Consider the following 17122-nt stretch of genomic DNA (forward strand, 5'->3'; position numbering starts at 1 on the left):
GTGGTCAGTGCAGAGTGTGAAGGGAGGAGAGGGTCAGTAGATATGTCGCTGCAGCCATCCCATCCCATCCGTCAGTTTCCACGCAGCCAGCCATCCGTGATTGTAACCGCCGCCTGGGCGGACGTCGTCATCGTCATTTCACTTCTTCCCCCTCTTCCTCTTCTGCACAACCGTGCACCACTGCCCACCATCTCCCTCCTCTTTCACCACACCACCACAACACTGACCGACAGGCCCAGCCGATAGCCTCCACTCTTCAACCTTCTGGACCTTGCAGTCCTTTTTCCCATTTGACGACGACGTCCGCCTCTTCCTCTTATCGGTGTCGCCCGCAAACGACGCTGGCGTCTGGGAGCGCCGCCAGGATTGGTCAATCTGGCGCGGTGGTGGTGGTGGTGGTGAGGGACTGGCCGCCAAACGCGCCGGTGGAGTCGACGGCGGCGTTGGCAAACCGGCGAGAGAGGGCCCAGGGGCGGTGGTGGTGGCGGTGGTCACCATGGCGTTGTTGACGTCGCGCCAGCGCTGCGGAGCCGCCTGGCGCATGTGAGCGAGGAGGTCAGAGAGGGACTCCCTCGTCAGTTGCTTGTTCTCCTGCCCACGCCAGGCGCTCAGGCAGGCCGCCGGCACGGCCTAGACTCTGGTCACGTCGATCCACGTCGGGAAGTTGAAGTGGATGCCGTGCTGGAGCTGGATGAAAGGCCGACTGGGATCGGGCCTTTCCGAGTTGCAGTTGGCGGCTGCGCGGAAAACCGTCTTGTCGGCTGTGAGGTAGATGGTTAGCAAGGTTGGACATGAAGATGGATATGAGGGTGATACGATGGTAGCGGGAAGGTGACAGGAAGGTGACATGAACTGAGCACGGCATGCATGATAATGGATTGGCGATGTACTTACAATGTATCTTCCTGAGGTCTGGCCTCCCCCATTGGAGCTTGCGCGGTCCCACGCGAAGAGCACCCGAACGACGAGATCAACGCAATCAGGGCCATGGACCCGTCATGCGACCGCTTCAGGAGAATGCAAGGGTGGCCAAAGCCTCCCTGGTCCATCCGCGGTGTGATCTGGTTGATGTCGCTCTTGTGGATGAACTTCTCGCTCATCAACCTAACACATTGCCCCGAGGGCATGGAGTCGATGGCGTGTGGTGCCATATCGTTTGCAAGCGCTGGAATGACTGCGGTTGCATGAGAGAGAGAAATGGAAAAAAACGAAACACCGGGGCAGAAGAAGAGTATATGTAACTGAATTAAGCTTAAACTTTTTCGAAACCAATGTGGACCAGGGAATCTCTTCAAAGTCACTGCAGTGACGCGTCGTGGCCGGGACTCAACCATCGTGAGTCTGATTATGGTCGATGTGGAGAAATGGGCTGGACGCCCTGTTTCTAAACTTGTCTTTCGATGCTTTCAATGCTTGTTGGGCACGACTGTGGACTTTGTGGCAGGACTGTCCGGTGAAGTGAGATGGAGACGGTCCAGCTGACAACTTGCAAAATTATTGACTGCTTTCTGGAAAAGAAGTAAAAACAGCTTGTTGGGGAAGTGAAGTTGGTATACCAACTGGGATAATTTGAATATTCCGTGTGGCGGGATCCCATAAGTTTCAATCTACTGCCACGTATTGAATATTCAGCGACTTCTGGTTATAGCGTAGGCTTCCGGTTTTTCTTTTTGGGTTCTGATGTGGCTCTGAATTGGAGGCCCGCCGCCCCCAACTTGATCCACACATTGTTCCAACAACCCACCTCGAGAAGATTCTGCCTCGGTCCTGAAAGCTGATTAAGACAGAGGAAATGAAAACTGATATACATGGTGATGGTAGTTTTGGTTCTATCCTGCACTTCACAAAACATACTACGGAATAATATATTTCCCAGGGGCGCTTTGTCTTATAATCAGAGCTACCCAGTTCCAGATTAGCAACTGTTCTATAAGACCGGCTTCCCAATACACAAACCATTGTGTCTGCAACATAAGAATTCCAGTAACAAGTCATTATATGACAAGTACGAAGGAAACAGCAGATCAGGATTGAATCCCAACATCAAGGCTCATGATAACAAACTCGTCTCTCTCACAACTTCCCCACAGCCTTCAACCCCCTCTCCCCATCAACAAGCACACACCACCCCTCCCCTCCCCAACCCCCATCCCCCGCAACCACAGCCCTAAAGTTGTTCTTCGCAAAAGCCAGCACCTCATTGTTAAAAGTGCCCGGCTGCAAAAACACACTCGGGAAGCCGAGCTCCTTTGCCTCTTTCAAACTGGCAAGGGTAACAGCAGGGGGGGTGATGAACGAAACCGAGGTCTCCTCTGGCTTCTCGATCTCTTTGAGCGAGGTGACAACGGGGTGGTCCTCACCGTCGACGGGAATGGGCTTGCCGGAGGGGTTGATGGGGGTGACGGGGAGGTTGTGGTTGAGGTACCATTTGAAGACTTGAACCGGTGTTAGTATGTGTTGTTTGATTACCTAGGGATGAGGTTGGTGATAGGTACCTTTGTACCCGTACTTCTCCTGGTTGGCACTAGCTCCCACGACGGCATACTTGGGAGACTGGAAAAACGTCCTGAGTGTCACATCGGTGGCAGCCATGGTTGCGAATTGAGCTGTCTTGAGACGGGGTTTGAAGAAAGTGCGGCTGTGAGAGTGTGATGTCGTTGTGAGTGGAGCACAGTTATGGCAGTTTATAGTTGTGGGAGTGTGGAGAGGAAACCAGGTGTAAGCTGGAGAATGCACTCGAACGGATCGTGAAACTGGACGGCGAGCGAGGTTAAATCGAGAGGACAAAGAGGGAAGCAGCTGACGATGCATCTAAATGTATTTAATGCGCTTAGGTGAGAGGAAAATGACAAATCTTTGCGGCACACGCTGCAAGCCGAATCACACAATGTCAAGCAAAGAGCCGCCAAGGACCCCAAGAGATGCGGGCGACGCCGATGTTATAGCGGTTGACGCCCCCGCAAACGGGAGGTGCTAATGCCGCTGGAGGCTGGAGCAATGACGTGCCTCGGTCTGGGAGGCGAGAGGTGCCCCGCTGGCTGGTAGGGTATCAGGCAGGGACAAAGGGGTCGGACTGCTGTGCAGCAGACAGCTGATGGATTGCGACCTGGAGCTAGTCGGATAAGAGATAATCCAACCAGTGAAACTCAAAGAGACAGAACCGTGTCGATGTGTGTGCTGTCACGTGCCTGGAATTAATGGCATCACGTGTTATGGCTTCCCCGATCCTCTCGTTCTGGCACTCCTGCCAAAGATTGGTTGACCTTGCCTTGAAGGCCATCTTCGACTTCAACTTCATGGAAACTGAGTGCCCCGTATCGATAAGAAAAGGAGGGGCAGTGCCAAGGCGTGTGGTGGGTTGTTGCTGGAGCCGTTGCCCCGTGAAACAATCAACAAGCACCGGCATGGAGGCACAGACCAAGACAGCGCAGCCCGACCATTTCAGCTGGCGGTCAAACCAAGGCCATAGAAATTGGCAACCCCCCCGTCTCTGAATCCACTCTCTAGACCGCACATCAACTTCCGAATAGCTTCGTCTTGTTCTGCCCTCAGCATTCCAACAAAGTTTCCTGCCCAGCCTTTTCCGCGCGTTCATTTAGTTTTGCATCACACACGCAATCAAAATGGTGAGTACATTTGCCACGCACAGTTCGAGGATCAGGAGAGCGCGATCAAAGCAGCAGCACAGCCAATCAGCCACCACAGTCCCCCCCAAATTGTTAGCGCACCGATGCGGTACGGCGGTACGGCGGTTACCTGTACCTGGCGGGCAGTGGTGCCAACTTTAAAAGTTGGATGGTCGTCTTGTCTTTGACGGCGACGACAACGACTGACTGCTTTCTATTTTTTTACGCCCAATTGCTTCTCTCTCCCGACCTCGAATCATCGCATCGCATCCTAAAAAGATGGCCACTAATCAGTTTGACTCCCCGCAGGCTTCGACCAACTACAAGGAGGCTTTCTCTCTGTTCGACAAGCGCGGCAACGGCCGTGTCACCCTCGATAGCTTGGGCGATCTCCTGCGCGCCTGCGGCCAGAACCCAACCCTTGCCGAGATCCAGGAGCTCGAGAAGAACGTTGGCGGTGATTGTGAGCAGAAGAACATGGAAGTGCACAAGGCACAGTGACTGACAGACGACTCCAATATAGTCGACTTTGAGACCTTCCAGCGCATTCTGAACCGACCGGGCGGCTTCCGTGACCCTGGCGAGCCCGACGAGTACTGCCGCGGCTTCCAAGTATTCGACAAAGACATGACGGGCTTTATCGGCGTGGGCCAGCTCAAGTACATCCTGACGAACCTGGGCGAGAAGATGACCGAGGAGGAGGTGGACGAGCTGCTCAAGGCGGTGGACACCAGCAACGGGCAGGTCAACTACACGGAGCTCGTCCGCACCATTCTCGCCAACTAGAGGGAGGTGAAGCTACCGGACGTATGGGGGTCTGCAGTATGACAGACATGTTTTCATCTTGGGGGCACTTGCATCGATTAAGAGGCGGGCCAGGCGTTGGAGTACTTTTGTGGCGATCTATCATGTATCGATTCTGGGCAGCTGGATGAGGCTCTGTTGTGCCCTTTTGGTTTGGGATAGTAATAGAGACTTGTTGGCAACATTTGATGAGACTGCGCTGGTGGCTGTGACTTGATGGATGGATGTGGATTCGAGCAGGTTCCAGCAGGGATATGGCTTTTCAGTCCCGGACACGGATTCATGCAGTCTTCACTTCCCAACTCTGTTTCCAAATGTCTTCGCGAATACTGGGCTCTCAATGCCCTCAAAACTCCAAGTCCCGTGTCCACGACCCTTTATATGTCCCTTACGCCGACATCGACAGCAGGGGTGGATCGCCAGATGCACGGACCCCTGTCGGGCCTGGTCCTAGCTCAAACATAGCATGCCAGACCTCGATTACCGAACATCATCGTCGAGCTGCAGCAAGTGAATACAACACTTGACGACGAATGCCAGTGCCGCTCGGCCTCCTCCCTCGGACCACGTAGCTCACGATTGAACTACTGTTAAGCACACCGCTCCCCCGCTTCTCGTCACCCATCACCCCGTAGCACCTTGTTCTCTATCCCTCTCACGAACCCCGCAGTTGGGTTCTCTTATTGACATCTGTCTCCGTGCGTACAGTGCAGTTGTCAACCTGGCGCCCAACATTCCCTCCGCACGGCAGGCCGTCTTCCTGCTTCTCTTTTCCCTTCTCCTCTTCTCCACCGTCACCGTCATCCTGGCCGCGCCACGGTACGCCCCCCGCATTTCTGCGCTGTTCACGCAGTTACGGTACAGCCGGCCCCACCATTTCAAAGGTCAAGCTCCTCTCGGTCACGTCTTCAGTGTGGTTACTGCTGCCACCACTACCTCCGCACGTCTAGCTACACTGTCGTACTCAACCCTAGGCTCCTTCTACACACACGCACCCGACGTCAACATGGCCAAATACGCCAACCCTCCCCAGGACCCCCCGCTGTTCACCGGCACCAAGGACTCCATCGTCGCCGACTCCAAGGCTCTCTGCGACAACACACGCTCCCTGCTCGACAAGCTCGTTGCTGAGATCAAGCCGAACGACGCTGCCACCTTCGAGTCCGTCCTCCGCCCCCAGATCGAAGACGAGAACCAGAGCTCGCTATCGGCCCGCATCCTTGGCTTCTACCAGTATGTCAGCGCCGATGCCGCCCTGCGCGATGCCAGCACCGAGGCCGAGAAGATTATGGACGAGTTCGGCATCGAGGTCAGCATGCGCGAGGACGTCTTTAAGCTTGTCGATGCCGTCTACAAGAACAGCGGGCTTGCTGAGAGCAAGGAAAAGGACAAGGACCGTCTGATCACCGAAGAGCTGGCCAAGAGCACCGGTCTGGAGAGCGTTGAGAGCGCCAGACTGTTGGAGAAGGAACACAAGAGCTACATCAAGAATGGCCTCGGTCTTCCCGAGGGTGAGAAGAGGGACCGCTTCAAGGAGATCAAGAAGAAGCTTAGCCAAATCAGCATTGCCTTCCAGAAGAACCTCAACGAGGAGAATGGCGGCCTCTGGTTCACCCTAGAGGAGCTCGATGGCGTTCCGCAGGATGTCTTGGACAGCCTGGAGAAGGGCACCGGCGAGAACGAGGGCAAGCTACGTCTCTCCTTCAAGTACCCCGACCTCTTCCCCACCCTCAAGTTTGCCAAGAACCCCGAAACTCGCCGCAAGGTGTTCATCGCGAACGAAAACAAGTGCAACGACAATGTTGAGCTGTTCCGTGAGGCTATCGAGCTTCGTGACGAGGCCGCTCGTCTGCTCGGTTACCCTGACCACGCCACCTTCCGCATTGAGGACAAGATGGCCAAGACGACCAAAACTGTTCTCGACTTCTTGAACGATCTCAAGGAGCGTCTCGGCCCCGGTGGTCTCAAGGAAATCGAACACCTCAAGGAGCTGAAGAAGAAGGACCACGAGGAGCGTGGTCTCCCGTACGATGGCAACTACTATCTCTGGGATCACCGTTACTACGACCGCCTGATGATTGAGAAGGAGTACAGCATTGATGAGAATGCGATTGCTGAGTACTTCCCAATCACCTCCACCATCGAGGGCATGCTCAAGATCTTTGAGACGCTCTTTGGCCTCGTTTTCAACCAGTTGACTCCTGAGGACCGCGCGCGTATCTCGCCTACCGGGAAGGCTGAGGATATCGCGTGGCATGAGGATGTTATCATCTTTAGCGTATGGGACGACAAGTCGGAGGGTGAAGGGTTCGTCGGGTACCTGTACCTGGATCTCCATCCCCGTCAAGGCAAGTATGGCCACGCCGCCAACTTCAACCTGCAGCCTGGCTTCATCCAGGCCAACGGTTCAAGACGCTACCCCGCCACTGCCTTGGTATGCAACTTCTCCAAGCCCACCAAGGAGAAGCCTTCTCTCCTCAAGCACGACGAGGTTGTCACCCTCTTCCACGAGCTGGGTCACGGTATCCATGACCTTGTCGGCCGCACTCAGTATGCTCGCTACCATGGCACTTCCACGGTTCGAGACTTTGTGGAAGCCCCCAGTCAGATGCTGGAGAACTGGTGCTGGACCCCCAGTCAACTCAAGAGCCTGAGCAAACACTACAAGACGGGCGAGTCGATTCCCGACGATCTTATCGAGAAGCTCATCTCGACCAAGCACGTCAACGATGCTCTCTTCAACCTGAGACAGCTGCACTTTGGCCTGTTCGACATGACGGTTCACACACCCAAGTCGCACGAGGAGCTCAAGAAGCTGGACATCAGCAAACTGTACAATGACCTCCGGGCGGACATTTCCAAGATCAAGGGGCCCGAGGAGCAGGGTGAGGCCAGGTAAGTTTTTTTTTTATTGTCAAGGGCTCGAGTCAGTTTTCAATGCTAACTGTTGTTTGTAGCAACTGGGGTAACGGCCAGGCGACGTTTGGGCACTTGATTGGGGGTTATGATGCGGGCTATTATGGTTATTTGAGCTCGCAGGTGTATTCGACTGACATGTTTTATACCAAGTTCAAGAAGGACCCGATGAACGAGGTGGAGGGGAGGAGGTACAGGCATACGGTGCTGGCGAAGGGGGGGTCCAGGGATGAGATGGTTTCGTTGGAGGAGTTTCTTGGGCGGAAGCCGAGTTCGGAGGCTTTTTACAAGGAGTTGGGATTGGAGGGTTGAGGGGTGGCCGCTTTTCTTTTGTGGTTTGGGCTGGAGTACTTTGCTAGCTATCGTTATCAGGAACAATGTTGCCAGTGTATATCGTTCTCGAATGAAAAGAATTTTGGACTGGTAGATGAGGTGGCAGTTGTGCTGGGGTGAGGAGGCTGAAAAAAAGGCTTGTTTCGAGTTTGCCACTTCCGTTTGGGTCATCTGAACTTTGTACATTACGCCTCGGCCCGCTTTCTAGTGTCTCCGAAGGGAAGTCCCGTCCCTCCATGTTGGACTACAAACGACTGCCGAGATCTTCTAGATGTTTGTAACTACCGCGAGTCATCACGTAGCAGTATTGGAGATACTTGCGCTTCCTCATTTCCGAAGTCCGGTTCTGGTTCTGAAGCTGCAGGTGAAGGATGAAAGGGGGAGAGGCTGGCTCACCGACAACGGCGGTGAGGGGAGGTGGGTTTGGGCTGGGAATCCTGACTTGGACGGATTAGGAAGGTGAGGTATAGGATCAGCTCTTGAAGGGGCGGGTTGCCGGTGGAGGTGAGTCGTCGGTGACGGATTTGGCTGCCGGTTGAGTAATGGGGAGAGCTTCCCTTTGGCCGTCGGCAGTTGGAGGGGGTTGTTGTGCTGTGTGCTTTCCTGAGGTATCTGCTAGGTGGTGAGGCTGTTGGTCAGGTTGTTTGTGGGGGGGGATGGATGTGAGAGATGAGACTGATTATGTACGGAGTACAATTCAACAGGAAAGGACTCAACTGACCCGTTAGGAGGAGGAGACGAAAAGGGGGTGACCAGGAGGTTTTGCAACTTGGCACAAAAAGAAATGTAGGGTGAGGGTGGGAAGTGAGAAAATACTAAACCATGAAGCCCGATTAGCTCAGCTGGTTAGAGCGTCGTACTAATACTGGAGACAGTATGTAGTCAATGCGAAGGTCAACAGTTCAATCCTGTTATTGGGCATCTATCTTTCCTTTTCCTATCTTCTTTTTCTTCTTTTTCTTATTGTCTATTTCTTTGCTCTCGTGGGTGTGACCTCCTGATGGTTTATGTATAGCTTGGTGGTTGTGATGAATGGCTATGTGACTATTGAAATTTTGGTGTGTAGATTTAATCAAGATTAATGCTAAAAAAGCAAAGAAAAAACATATATACATAAACACAGTGTGAGTCAAGATGTAGATTCCAAAGGTCCTGGTGGAGCATGAAGGGTGTAAGTAAGACTTGAGCTTTGTTTAACCCAAAACGAAGTTGGGCTTGGATGAGCTTGGGTGAATAGTTCCCCTTATTTTCCAATGTGGGGAGTGCAGGCAAATTCTATTAAATAGCGGAATGTGATATTTTGGGATATCGATATCTTGGGGTAGATTTAGTAGTGTGGTTGTTGTGCGAGGCGCTGAAAGAACAATCAGAAATGGCTACAAAACAATCACAACCAAAGACATCAAAATTGACACATATCAGGTATCATTACTCCCTTACATCTACTTTAAAAACTCGTTGGTATCCAGTCGCGCGCAACAAAAGCAACGCTTGATAACACAAAAGAAATACCCCCTTCCCACAAGAGAAGAAAAAGAAAAAGAACAACGCCGCTTCCGACCCACAGCCCAACACTAAGAAAAATGCCCACCATAAACCCCTCCAATGACCATGCCCATGCCCGATCCTTTTTGGCCATGAAACCCTCATGAATACTCCAAAGAAGACATTACCAGTTATGAGTTATGAAGGAAATGTTTGATGTTGTAAAAGGAAAATGCCAAAAACTCCAAATCGATTTCCCCCCCAAACACCGTTGAAATGCTCAGCTCAGGCGAGTGGAGCGCAGCCGAAAGAAGTACCAACGGCACCCGTCTCGTAGCGGATTGTGATGTCCTTGACAGCCGAGTAGGTGCCGAGCCCGAGAATGACCATGCCCACAATGAACGCCACCACGTTGAGCGCACCCAGCATGATGTTCCATGGCGTCCACTTGCCCTCCTTGATGAACATGAACCACATGATGGCCGGGAAGTAGAATGTGAAGCCAGACAGGAAGATGGCAGCGCAGATGGCCAACAGGGGCGAGAAGAAGGGAATGGCCTCGGCAACGACAAAGGCGACGATTGTGATGGCGGCATCGACACCAATCCAGGTGATCCAGCCCATGGGGGTGTTGACGTAGCGGATAACCGAGTCCTTGAACCACTTGCCATGGATGTAACGGGCGCAGACAACCGTGTTGATGCTGCCAGAGATGTAGATGACGGGCAGGGCGACACCAAAGGCAACCTTGGACATGGTGGGGCCAGCCGAGAGGAGAGCAGGGGCCTGGACATCGTGACCAACAAAGGCGAACACGAGGGCGCCGGTGATGGTGTAGAGGAAGATCTCGAAGATGCCGAGAGAGAAGATGGCGCGGGGATAGTCGGCTGGAGTGTGCATCTCGTCCATGAAGCTGAACTGGCAAAGCGAGTAGCTGTATGCGAACACAATGTTGGTGACCGCAATGAAGCCCTCGTGCAGCGTCAAGCCCTCCTTGGGGTAGGCAGACCAGCTGACAGCAGCCAGACCGCCGTCAGCGTTGGCCGACTGGATGCCGGTCGCGATGATAGTGACACCGATGGCACCAATGATGGAGACGAAATCGACGTATCCGAGAATGGCCATTTCGGAGAAGGTGGGCGGGATGGCCAGGAGGAACAGGAGAATGCCCGAGACGACGGCAAAGACGACAGTGCAGGCGCCATTGTTGGTCAGGTTCCCAAACATGATAGCTCCCGTCAAAACGTGGGAGGCGGTGGTGAAGGTGAGCTGCAGGACGAACATGAACGTCATGATAATGTACCCCCACTTGCCAAACATCATTCTGCCGGCGTCGGTGTAGTGGGCGATGTGGGGGTACTTGACCTTGACCTGACCGACGACATAACTGCAGTACATGGCCAAAAGACCCATGCTGACAGAAATGATGACGCCGAGAATCATGCCCAGTGATGCGAAGGCGGCCGGAAGACTGAGACTGCCCAGGGCGACGGCAGTCACGATGAGCACAACCGTCAGGCGTTTCCATCCAAGCTGGTGGAAAGCGGCCTCACCCTCTGCCAGCTTCTGTCTCTCAAAGTCGTAGTCGGCGGCACCCCTGTTGGCGCGGACGTCACCCTCCATGGAAGAGGCATGGCCGGAGCCGGTTCTCTCGATACCGGCCTTCTCCTTCTCGGTAAGGCTCACGCCCGTGCTTGGAGTGATTTCCGCCATGTTGAAAAAGCCTGTCGTCCCAACACTAGGTAAACGACCCGCCTGCTGAAGCTGTTGAAACTCGACAGGAGCGTGGCGTGATGGGCCGGGGTAGTGCCAGGTAGGGCGATGTGGGGATGGCGAAGTGGCGGACGGATGGGTGAAGAGTGAAGAGAGAAGAACCGAAGTCCGTGGGGAGATGGACTTTATGAACGAGTGTTGCAGGTCAAAAATTGTTGAACAGAAAAATGACCAGGACAAGCACCATTGACACAAAGCCAGTTCCCAAAATGTGTTCCGGATTGGATGGAGAGCCGAACTGCTGGGGAAGCAGGGAAAAGAGAGAAACTTTAAAAGAAAGCGTCAAACCTCAGTTCCAAGCTCGAGTCAGGCAACGGCAAGCACATCCCTACCATGCCGTTCATGCTCCGGCCGATCTCGGTGAACGAATTGAGGCGCGGGAACACCGGCAGGGACGTCCCATCGCCACCGAGGAGGATACCCCGATGGTTATCCCGATGGCTGTTGCTGGCTGGCCAGTATCATCAGATGAGCAGCTGTTCACCCAACGGCCCCGGAAAGAGCTCTCCCCAGATTTCGTGAGTAACCAGCACCGGTCCAAAACACTAAGCTTCCATTACCCAATGCCGCAGGGTCTCAAGGGCTTCGGGTATCCTCACACGGTGTGCTGTCAAGGCCAGGACCCCTCTGCAAGCCCTAGGCTGTCGTTGCTCCTGCATGTCGCAGACGGAGTTCATGGCCGGCCGGTCCACCCTCCCCGCATGAAGCATCTCTCCCACAGGTTCTAGAAGATGAGAAGCGGCAAACGGCGTATCTGAGAAGCCCTGTGTTCATGTGGCGGCTCGAGAATGTGTTGATTGTGGGGGCGCGGTAGCGGACATTCCGATGTGTGTACCGGTAGACGAATTGCCGTATCACTGGGAAAACACCATAGGGCAAAAACGGTTCATCTCGACAAGCCAGGAGCCAGCAATGAGCCAACTGCCAGTAGCGCCGGTACTTTGGTAGTTGGTGTGGTGACGACACTGTGGGACCCCTCAAACGCAGAAAAGGCGCCGTCTCGCCAGCCTCACGCCGATGTCCGCGGCAAAGCTTATTTTCCTCCTGATGCCCAATGCCAATGGCTGCGCTTGCACCGAGGAGGCACGGAGGTAGCACCCTGAAAAAGCTTGGTTCAACTGCGCTGTTCCGGACTGTCTGCGCCGTCTCCAGAGATCGTTGGAAGAGCCCGAGGTGTTAGATGGACCGGGATTCGCATTCTCGGGATCCTCGATTATTCCATCTCCAGCTCAGGCGGTGAAAATTGAGATGGTCGGCAACGTGCGAGATCGGTGTTGTCTCTCCGGGATCCCATCTCTCGTTCGCTGGGGGAGGCGGTGCAAACCCCAGAATGCAACTGCCAGTCCCCACCAGCCGCTGATGGGCGAGGCTTTTGTTGATGACCAATGCCAAACTTGTGAAGAAAACACTTAGTCACGGTTTGCTTGGGACCTGTCGTATATGTTTAATGTGGCCGGCTTGGTCTCTTGGAGTCTCTTGGGCACAACAGGCCCAGATCTTTCGGGTGATCGTCTCGGGAGTCCACATTTTGTTTTGCCTTCTCAACATGTCTCTGAGTCATCAAGTAGACCGGCACTTGAGAGGTCTGTTGTGAAGCTGAGAAAGAACGGGAGAGCGGACCATTGTTGAAGGTGGAAGAATGCCAAGAAGTTGGTTTTTGGCTTCAGAAGCCGTGGAAGCATCCAATATTGACTTCATGCAAGATGCCAGGAAGTGTGCGCTTGGCACACATTCCCGAATCAAGTGAAGTCTTGGCATTGCAAAGATCACAACCCTAACCCTTCACAGGAATCCGGTGGCGCTATCTGTGGCTGAAGCGAAGCAAGGTGTGGCGCACATGAGGCTTGGCCTCCACATTGAAAGTAAACAAACGGAGCGTGTTCTAACCAATCAACGACGTCTGGCATTTTATTAACTGCGACTTCCCTGCTCCCCCTCCAAATGTCAATGGATCCCACAGTTTGACTTTTGACACCATCACCAAACACGCGACTTGGGCCGACGATCCAAGCCTTCCTCGATTGACCCGTGATTGATTATTATCTGATATCGCCAGACGACAATGTCCGTATGTTATTGTTGAGGAGAAACGAACCCAACCCATATTCCAGTTAGCGGTAGCGGTAGCCGACTCGATCGCGTCTTAACTCGCGACAAACCCTCGAAACTCGACCTCTCTGAGCAAACAACCACACAAAAATGTCTATGATGGACTCGGAGGACGTGTTCTTCTGCCTTGAGAACCGGCTGGCATCGTTCCAAGCAACACAACCTGCCTCCAAAGGCAGAGCCTCCAATGCAAACTCTCGCGGTCCAAAACAGCTGCAATGGCCACACAAAACCCTCTCCCCTGTTGCGGTAAGCTTCCTAGCTGATTTCCCTCGGGGTTTCAAGACTGACTTTTGCTGTGATAGTTTGCAAAAGCCGGATTCTTCTTCGAGCCATACCCGCAAAGCCCCGACAATGTTGTGTGCTTTTTGTGCGACAAGTCACTCGACGGGTGGGAAGAGCATGACAATCCTCTGGAGGAACACCTGAAGCACTCGCCAACGTGCGGGTGGGCCATCATGGCAGCCATCGAGGCCGGCATGGGCAACTATGGGAAGGTACACCCTCTCGACCCGTTCATGGTCGAGGCCCGCAAAGCAACGTTTGCCGGCAGGTGGCCCTACGAGACCAAAAAGGGCTTCAAGTGCAAGACTAAAAAGGTAGGAACGACGAACCCTTGACCGTTGGCCCAAGACTGACTCGCCGGAACATAGCTTGTCGAGGCCGGCTGGAAGTACACACCATCGCGGGAGGCGGAGGACATGGCCACGTGCGCCTACTGCCAACTCGCCCTCGAGGGATGGGAGTCGGACGACAACCCGTGGGACGAACACTACAACCGTGCGCCCGAATGCCCATTCTTCACTCTCATCAGCTCGCAACCGGCACCAAAGAAGTCGGGGAGAGCCAAGGCAGCTAGACCCTCCAAGGCCTCGCGGCTCTCGGTGCAGTCCATTGCTACCATCGCCACTGGTGCCTCCGACTTGACCTCTGTTGGAGACCTCACCCTCGACCAAGACGACAGTGTTATGACAACTGCGTCCACCATGACCCAAGGTGCCAAGAAAACGACAAAGGGACGCAAGGCGACTACTGCAAAGGGCCGGAAGGCCAAAGCAAAGAAGGAAGAGGTCGTCGAGATACACGAAGACGAACCGCAAGTAGAAGCACCTCCACCAAAGCCCGCCAGAGGACGTAAGCGTTCTAGCGACACAATGGAGGAACCTTCCATGATCAACGCCGAGGCTCCAGCTCCCAAGAAACGGGCCACACGCACCAAGAAGAACGCTGCCGTAGAGCCGCCCGCAGCGCCACAAGACGTTGATATGGTCGATGTCATTGAGCAGCCACCACCCCCGGCCAAGAAGAAGGGCCGGGGGCCCACCACAAAGTCCCGCAAGGTCTCGCAAGCCTCGGTCCAGTCGGAGCCATTGGATGTGCCAGATGACGATGAGATTGAGCGCCAATTAGAAGCCGATCCCGACCGGTACGAAGAGCCAGCTCTCGAAGAACCAGTCGTCGAAGAACCAATCATCGAAGAGCCGGTTGTCGAAGAGCCAGCTGCTGCAGAGCCGGTTGTCGCAGAACCCGAGGTGGAAGCGCCACGGCCAAAGACAAAAGGAAGGCCCAAGAAATCTACCACTGCACGCAAGACAAGTCAGGTGGCGGAGGAAGAGAGCAGGATACACCCCATGTTCGACGCAACACCTGCGGAACCTGACGAGGCCGAGATCGATGCTGAATACAAGGCTCTTCTCGCCGAGGTTGATCCAGAACCAGAGGAGCCAGAGGAGCAAGAGATCATGGTCCCGAAGAAGGGACGGAAGGCAGGGACTCGGAAAACATCAAAGACGAAGAAGCCTAAGGAGCCTGTGGCCGAGCCAGAACCTGTGGATGAAATCGCCGAAGCTCCTGCGCCATCAGTCGGTGATGTCCAGTACCCAACCCTTAAGATGGAGGATGCCGTTCCAGAACCTGAGGCCAAGTCAGAGCCTCAACCAGAAGAAGTTGATCCGGATGCCAGCAGCGGTACTGTTGTAACCCAGCCTGTGAAGAGGGGTCGCGGTCGTCCCTCGAAGAAGTCTTTGGCTGAACGGGCATCTCTCGAGGCACGGGCGTCTCTGGAGGTCCGGGCATCACTCGACGCACGAGCGTCCGTCGAGGACGTCGAACCGGCACCAAGGCCACGACGATCATCTGCCAGAATAGTCAAAGCTCGCGAGTCTGTTTTAGCGAAGGCGACGACGCCAGAACCGGTCCAGGTTGAGAAGAAGCCTGCCAAACCTCCAACACCACCACCCGCCCCAGTTGTCGAAGCTGCACCTGTCCCACCGACCCCGATGAGAACCAACAAGTCTCTTCCACCACCTCCTCCTTCATCTGCCAGCCAGCACCCATCAACGCCGAGAACACAACCCAGCCGACGGGCGAAACAAGCAACCATGTCCCCTTCGCCGTCGCCGCAATCCTCGGATGCAGAAAACACACGGCGATCGCTGACCAAGACAACAGCTGTTAGCGTCGTCTCCAACAGAGTTGCGCTATCACCAGTTGTTGCCACCCCGAGTCGGAGTTCCCCGTCGAAACGAGCTACGCTGGGCGGACTTCAGAGTGCCACGCCCTGGCAGCCGACAGATCTCGAGATGGTATTTTCACCATCGAACAATCCAAACAAGGAGAATGGTGTCTCCAGGTTGCTGAGCAAGGGCAAGGACTTGACCAGCCCTGAGAAGGGCATGACGGTGGAGGAGTGGATTTACCACAATGCTGAGCTGGCAGAGCAGATGCTCAAGATGGAATGTGAGAATATGGTCTCGGCCTTTGAGAGGGAGGGTACGAGGGCGATGAGGGTGTTGGAGGGGCTGATTGTTGAGTAGATCAAGGTTGTGTGGGTTAGTGAGGGTTCAGGCTGCATGGAGCATTGCCGGCACAGTAATAAGGCGTTGTTTGGGTTTCGGGTGGTTTTGCGCTTAGGGTTGTTTAGCTGCTCAATCAAGGGTTATTGTGTTGTATGCCTCAGACTTTACCTCATCCACACGAAGAACTCATCAAAAGAGGGCGTATTGGAAGCTGCTGAATGTTTGTCAGCCAGAAGTTATTGGACGCCACTCAGATCAAACTGCGGCTTTTCTCCCTGGACTTCACCACACCTTGGTGTGTAACACCCCGCATGCTAGACGAATACGCTCGGTACGCTCTTGTGGTTGGAGCCATATGATTGGAGGGTCGACGGAGATCAACATGAGCATGCATGAGCATTGGATATGTGCACGGCGCATGCACTCGCACCAACTACGAAACATCGAGTGAGAGAGCTGTGCGAATGATTACAGGTGGGATTCGGGCTTGACAATCACTTTGATCATACATGGCAAGCCCTCCACTCGGGGATAGTTGAGCAGTGAAATGCACCTAATGTATGGCTCACACCCTTCCACACGAGATAAGGGATTCATCCATGTTATATCGTTATATCTACCACTGGGTCCCTCGCCCATGACCACTCCGTTGTCAATCTTTTTTGGCCGCCCCATCTTACTCTCTCTCCTTGCAAATCCCTTGAAGAAACAAACCACCACCATCAATCACCACATCATGTCCCACATCACCCTCTCCCTCCTCCTCTCCCTAACAGAACTAACCCTCTCCCACCTCTTCCTTCCCCCCCTCCCCATCCCTCCCTCTTACCTCCTCCCCCTTTTCCTCGCGCATTACCTCCCCTTGAAATTCTACTCCCTCTTCCTCCACCCCTTTTATTTCTCCCCGTTACGCACCCTCCCCACACCTGGGGGAAACCTCCCCCTGCTAGGCCAAACCCTCACCCTCCTCCGCGCAACCTCCCCCGTGCAAACATACGTTGATTGGGCCAACCGTTACCCACGTGCCCCGTTTATCCGGTTTTTGGGTCTGTTCCATTCAGAGATGGTACTAGTTGCCAGTCCGGAGGCGCACAAGGAGGTGTTGATGACGCACTGTTATGAGTTTAAGAAGCCGGATATCATGTACAGGTTTGTTGTGCCCGGGGTTTCTTGTGTTTTTTTTTTTGGTTTTTTGTTTTTTTTACTAAGATGATGCACAGGTTTATTGGGGATTTTGTCGGGATGGGGTTGTTGTTTGCTGAGGGGGGGGAGCATAAG

At 54.1% G+C, this 17122-nt stretch overlaps 6 protein-coding genes across 6 annotated transcripts, besides 1 other annotated feature; 3 read left to right on the forward strand and 3 right to left on the reverse strand.

The window, feature by feature from the left end:
• Window positions 1-138: 138 nt before the first annotated feature.
• Window positions 139-1334, reverse strand: PODANS_6_325 (uncharacterized protein; the record flags this gene model as incomplete). Its single annotated transcript, XM_001910454.1, has 3 exons — window positions 139-591; window positions 646-905; window positions 947-1334. 3 exons carry the CDS (start codon window positions 1332-1334, stop codon window positions 139-141), a joined length of 1101 nt encoding a protein of 366 aa, XP_001910489.1.
• Window positions 1335-2073: 739 nt separating this feature from the next.
• PODANS_6_320 (uncharacterized protein) lies at window positions 2074-2592 on the reverse strand (the record flags this gene model as incomplete). The annotated part of the gene is made up of 2 exons (XM_001910455.1): window positions 2074-2435; window positions 2496-2592. The coding sequence occupies 2 exons, from the start codon at window positions 2590-2592 to the stop codon at window positions 2074-2076; spliced, it is 459 nt and encodes a 152-aa protein (XP_001910490.1).
• A 1031-nt stretch (window positions 2593-3623) lies between these two features.
• PODANS_6_310 (uncharacterized protein) lies at window positions 3624-4412 on the forward strand (the record flags this gene model as incomplete). Its single annotated transcript, XM_001910456.1, has 3 exons — window positions 3624-3626; window positions 3936-4089; window positions 4150-4412. The coding sequence occupies 3 exons, from the start codon at window positions 3624-3626 to the stop codon at window positions 4410-4412; spliced, it is 420 nt and encodes a 139-aa protein (XP_001910491.1).
• Window positions 4413-5436: 1024 nt separating this feature from the next.
• On the forward strand, window positions 5437-7658 carry PODANS_6_300 (uncharacterized protein; the record flags this gene model as incomplete). Its single annotated transcript, XM_001910457.1, has 2 exons — window positions 5437-7325; window positions 7388-7658. 2 exons carry the CDS (start codon window positions 5437-5439, stop codon window positions 7656-7658), a joined length of 2160 nt encoding a protein of 719 aa, XP_001910492.1.
• Window positions 7659-8506: 848 nt separating this feature from the next.
• Window positions 8507-8600, forward strand: a tRNA (tRNA-Ile).
• An 844-nt stretch (window positions 8601-9444) lies between these two features.
• Window positions 9445-10877, reverse strand: PODANS_6_290 (uncharacterized protein; the record flags this gene model as incomplete). Its single annotated transcript, XM_001910458.1, has 2 exons — window positions 9445-10176; window positions 10239-10877. 2 exons carry the CDS (start codon window positions 10875-10877, stop codon window positions 9445-9447), a joined length of 1371 nt encoding a protein of 456 aa, XP_001910493.1.
• Window positions 10878-13136: 2259 nt separating this feature from the next.
• Window positions 13137-15862, forward strand: PODANS_6_280 (uncharacterized protein; the record flags this gene model as incomplete). The annotated part of the gene is made up of 3 exons (XM_001910459.1): window positions 13137-13295; window positions 13352-13645; window positions 13709-15862. The coding sequence occupies 3 exons, from the start codon at window positions 13137-13139 to the stop codon at window positions 15860-15862; spliced, it is 2607 nt and encodes an 868-aa protein (XP_001910494.1).
• Between the last annotated feature and the right edge of the window lie 1260 nt (window positions 15863-17122).

Source organism: Podospora anserina, chromosome 6 (genome assembly GCF_000226545.1).
Source record: "Podospora anserina S mat+ genomic DNA chromosome 6, supercontig 2".
NCBI lineage: Eukaryota > Fungi > Ascomycota > Sordariomycetes > Sordariales > Podosporaceae > Podospora > Podospora anserina.